The following is a 4,903-nucleotide window of genomic DNA, read 5'->3' as shown; positions in this document are numbered from 1 at the left end:
AGCCTCCAACAATCTTGTCATCCTCAATGGGAGCGGCATCTGATGGAGAATTTACCAGAGTTTAGGTTTTGCAGGACAGTGTTTTTTTTTATTTATTTAAGAAATCTTAAAATAAATAGCTTTAAAGTACTATTTTCACAAAATGGTTAAAATTACTTAAAAAATGAGAGAAAAAGTAAGATTCATAATTACATGCCACTGCTAACAGAGACAGAAGAATGAAAGCCTTCATGATGGTGTCCGTCTCAGCCTCAGTGTCAGCTCAGCTGCACTGCCGCCCCTTTTAAACCCACTCTGTCCGTCTGCTATCTGATGGACCAAGGACATGTCTTTCCATTTTTCAACTTTCTGTTCAGTAATCTGTGAGAAAAACGCATCTGGAAGACAAGAATCAACATATTGATAATGTGTGCTCTGGTTGCACCATCGGTTAGGAACATTGAGTTTATGAAAGTTATGCACTTAATAATTAGTTTGAAATTACGGCAGAAATTCAATGGAATTTTTTTTGCATTTTATTTTTAGCCTTACAATGCCACTTTATCTGTCAATGTAATGTAGGTATACTGCATTACTACAATAATAATAAAAATAATAATAACAATACTAATACTAATACATTTTTTTCATGGGCACCTTCTGGACACTCGAGATCTCCTGACAAGACAATAAAATAGTAATATTAATAGTAAAAACAAACAGAAAATTACTAAGTACAGATGAGTGGTGATCATGTTGTATAGGCCATTGGGCAAAAATGTGTTCTCAAGCAGGTGCACAAGAGACCATAACATGGAGAAAAACACGATAACTTTCATATCAATAGTGTATTAAAGTTGTCGGTATTTATTTGATGATGTTTATATTTTCACTCACTAACTGGTAAAGATACTGTATTCACTTTCTCGTCTGTTTCCTCCTGTATGTTCTCCTGATTCCTTTAACTTTGCCTTAAAAAAACAAGACAGAAACTATGTCAAATTGTCAGACCGCTTATTTTAAATGCAGTCTAGTAGCAAACGTACAACTTTTTTTTTTTTTAGCTATTACTATCACCAATATCACCAATATATCAGTCCTGAATTCTTTTTTAGTTCATTTCTTTATTTGTTAGGAGAGGGAACTATACTTGCGTTAACATGTTTCTCTGGAATTGTTTGCAATGCTTGTGTTTTTTTTAAATAGTTGTTGATGTTGTTGTGACACATAAACTGAATCTTTATGTTAAATTCTTTTTTTTCCATACAGTGTTTATTATTAGATCTTTTGTCACGCTGGTGAACAAAAAAAACAAAACATGCATAGGCTATGTATTTCAGGATACAAATTGTTGATTTGAGCAACATGCAGTCAAAACATGCCTTTATTTATGTAAAAAATCTTGAAAAGTAATTTTTTCAAAATCTCTCAAATGCCAAACTGTTTTGTTCTATCCATGAATATATATCTGGCAAGTGTTGGAGGTCTGCCTTTTCAGAATTGTAAGATTTGAAAGTACAGAAACACTTACACATGTATTTTTTTGTTTTATTTCTTACGTTTTTTTCTCTTAAATAGTTATGAAAAGTAATTCATTTTGCGGCGGTTTTATTTGGTTTTGACATGTAGATTCCGGATTTTTCATTTTAAAGCAGGTTTTCTGAATATTTTTCTTTCACATAGGTCTTGTATTCATGTCTATAGAGAGATTACTTTTTATCTTGTTTTCTTTACTAATAATGACTCTTTTCATTGGTAAATTTTTTATTAATATCTAACAGCAAAAAAACAGGGAACACCAGAGAGAGTGAGGTTGATGTTAATTTATTTTCTCAAAGCAGATGCCATAGTAAGCGATTGCTTAATGTTACTCCAGTCAGACTTTAGTTGGAGGACATGGTGTTGCGGATCCAGGTGTTGTAGTTGCAGACCTTGGTGTAGACTCCGGGCTTGTTCCTCTGGGCGCAGCCATAACCCCAGGACACCACACCCTGCAGCTGACCGTTACACACCACGGGGCCACCAGAGTCTCCCTGATGGGACGCAGATAGAAAGGACATGTGAGCAGAGGGACTCTAAAGTTTGATGTGTCCACGCTAAGAAACTTTAACTCGTACCTGGCAGGAGTCCTTGCCTCCCTCGAGGAATCCAGCACAGAACATGTTGGAGGTGATCTGTCCAGGGTAGGCGGACCTGCAGCTGCTGTCGCTCAGGATGGGGGCATCCAGGCACCTCAGACGATCAGGGTAGCTGCCTGGAGAGGAAACAGACAGTAGGCCCTACATGTAAACATTCATACCCCAGAATGTACCAAAAATATGTTCCAGATGTGAGTGGAGTGTGTTACTGACTCCCAGAGCTGCTGGTGTTGCCCCATCCAGAGATCAGACAGCGTGTGCCAGAGCTGGCACAGCTGGAGGGCAGGGACACGGTGCTGACGTAGCTGTTCAGGGAGGCGGGCTTGCTCAATTTAATCAGCATGATGTCATTGTCCAGGTTGCCGCTGTTGTAACTGGGGTGACGGATGACCTTTGCAGAGTCGATGAACTGCTCTGTGCCCTCATTGACAGCAATGTTGTGCTCACCAAGACGCACCTGGATGCGGCTGCAGAAAGAGGCATGAGGGTTAAATCATAGGTTAGGAATCTGGCATTGCAGTGTCAGGATCTCGGTTTTCATTACTTTTTAAAAGAATGTAATTGTATTTGAATCACTGAAAGTGGATTTATGTATTTAAGACTTTGGACCTAATGTGTGGATGTAAAATGTCTGCACTTACGACTTGTAGCAGTGAGCAGCAGACACCACCCAGGTGCTGGAGATCAGGGAGCCTCCACAGAAGTGGTAGCCAGCGTTCAGAGAGACCTGGTAGGCCACAGCGTTCTTTCTGCACTCGTAGCCTCCAACAATCTTGTCATCCTCAATGGGAGCGGCATCTGATGGAGAATTTACCAGAGTTTAGGTTTTGCAGGACATTTTCAGTCATTTTTTAAAGAAATCTTCAAGGAAATAGCTCTAAAGTACTATTTTCACAAAACGTTTAAAATTACTTAAAAAATGAGAGAAAAAGTAAGATTCATAATTACATGCCACTGCTAACAGAGACAGAAGAATGAAAGCCTTCATGATGGTGTCCGTCTCAGCCTCAGTGTCAGCTCAGCTGCACTGCCGCCCCTTTTAAACCCACTCTGTCCGTCTGCTATCTGATGGACCAAGGACATGTCTTTCCATTTTTTTACTTTTCTGTTCAGTAGCCTGTGAGAAAAACGCATCTGGAAGACAAGAATCAACATATTGATAATGTGAGCTCTGGTTGCACCATCCGGCCAGGCTCATTAAACACGGGCCTGATTTCATGTATTTATACAGAGATATATTTCACTAACTCTATTACTTGTTTCTTTTATTATTATTTCAAGCAAAAGATTTTTTTTATATTAAATGTCTTCTTCTTTCTCTGTGGGTTTCCTTAATCATAGTCAGGCAGAATAGATGCCCCTTATTCATAGAGAAACCATAGCTTTCAAAGAAATGTACATCAACTGTCTGTCTTCTATTATTGTATATTTTGATAGTAGTAGTTTGACGTACCATTCAAGTCAAGACGTGAATTGGTTTATTATCCAATAAGGTTAATCCACAAGAGCCTTGGATAGTTTTCAGCAGATTACAACAAAATGACAATCAGAAATGACATGAAGTTGGCTTTACGGTGGGAGACACATTTTATGTTTTAAAGCTTGAAGTTGAGTCTACAAGGAGCTTCTTTGATCAAATGTTCCTGTCACTAAAACTGAGTGACTGAATTTGCCCTCTGAGATTGAATGGGTCTGTGAAACAGTTACTGGTGATTAACTCATTTGGTAACAGAAACAGATCAAATCAACATTTTAAACATTTGTCTTTTAGGGTATTTATATTGAAAATCGTTATGGAAACAAAGATACAGTAATATATTCTATTTTCTGGTTTGCTGATCAAACCTTTCATTGTGCTGTAATTCATAACAATAAAAATCAAAAAGATGATGACAATGTGAAATGATTATCCCCAGTCCAGCTGACCCTTCACCTGACTTCGGCCCAGCTGCCCCTTTGCCTGCTCGGCCTCCAGAGGGGCTCTGCCTTTGCTGTCCTACTCGGCTGCCGAAGGGGTCTCTGTCCTCGACGCCGTCCTCAAGAGCAATTCCGTCCTCCCTGGGTTGACTTTTTGATTGTCCCCCCTGGTTTCAGATTGACCTCAAGGAATTATTGTGTTGAACATAACATATGACTGCATTACCATGATATACTAATATTAAGGTCTCAAAACTAGGCAAACATGGAAAATGTATATGAGCAAATGTATAGTGGTAATGCAGTCTACCTACATTACATTGACAGATAAAGTGGCATTGTAAGGCTAAAAATAAAATGCAACACAATTTCCATTGAATTTCTACAGTAATTTCAAACTAATTATTAACTGCACATCTTTCATAAACTCAATGTTCCTAACCAATGGTGCAACCAGAGCTCACATTATCAATATGTTGGCTCTTGTCTTTCAGATGCGTTTTTCTCACAGATTACTGAACAGAAAGGGGAAAAATGGAAATACGTGTCCTTGGTCCATCAGATAGCAGACGGACAGAGTGGGTTTAAAAGGGGCGGCAGTGCAGCTGAGCTGACACTGAGGCTGAGACGGACACCATCATGAAGGCTTTCATTCTTCTGGCTCTGTTCGCTGTGGCATGTAATTATGAATCTTACTTTTTTACTCATTTTTTAAAGTAAATTTGACCATTTCGTGACAAAAGTATTTTAGAGCTATTTACTTTAAGTTTTCTTTTTTTCAAAATGACTGCCCTGCAAAACCTAAACTCTGGTAAATTCTCCATCAGATGCCGCTCCCATTGAGGATGACAAGATTGTTGGAGGCTACG

The 4,903-nt window shown here is 38.7% G+C and overlaps 1 protein-coding gene across 4 annotated transcripts in view; it reads right to left on the bottom strand.

Annotated features, from left to right (window-relative positions):
• The window catches only part of LOC117946933 (trypsin-3), a 30,863-nt gene extending 27,676 nt beyond the window's left edge, over positions 1–3,187 (bottom strand). For 3 of the 4 annotated variants that reach the window (XM_034875451.1, XM_034875452.1, XM_034875450.1), the window contains exons 1-4: positions 3,066–3,187; positions 2,759–2,915; positions 2,331–2,584; positions 2,154–2,233 (exon numbers count right to left, since the gene is read on the bottom strand). In XM_034875451.1, coding sequence (XP_034731342.1) covers positions 2,154–2,233; positions 2,331–2,584; positions 2,759–2,915; positions 3,066–3,105 — 531 coding nt within the window. In that variant the 5' untranslated portion in view covers positions 3,106–3,187. Of the gene's footprint in view, positions 1–1,782; positions 2,013–2,096; positions 2,234–2,330; positions 2,585–2,758; positions 2,916–3,065 lie in introns of those variants that run through there. The other variant, XM_034875449.1, reaches the window with a different exon arrangement.
• Between the last annotated feature and the right edge of the window lie 1,716 nt (positions 3,188–4,903).

The sequence above is a fragment of the Etheostoma cragini genome, chromosome 6 (assembly GCF_013103735.1).
Source record: "Etheostoma cragini isolate CJK2018 chromosome 6, CSU_Ecrag_1.0, whole genome shotgun sequence".
In the NCBI taxonomy this organism is placed as follows: domain Eukaryota; kingdom Metazoa; phylum Chordata; class Actinopteri; order Perciformes; family Percidae; genus Etheostoma; species Etheostoma cragini.
The sequence above is the reverse complement of the archived record's forward strand: the minus strand, read 5'-3'. Positions and strand labels throughout refer to the sequence as shown.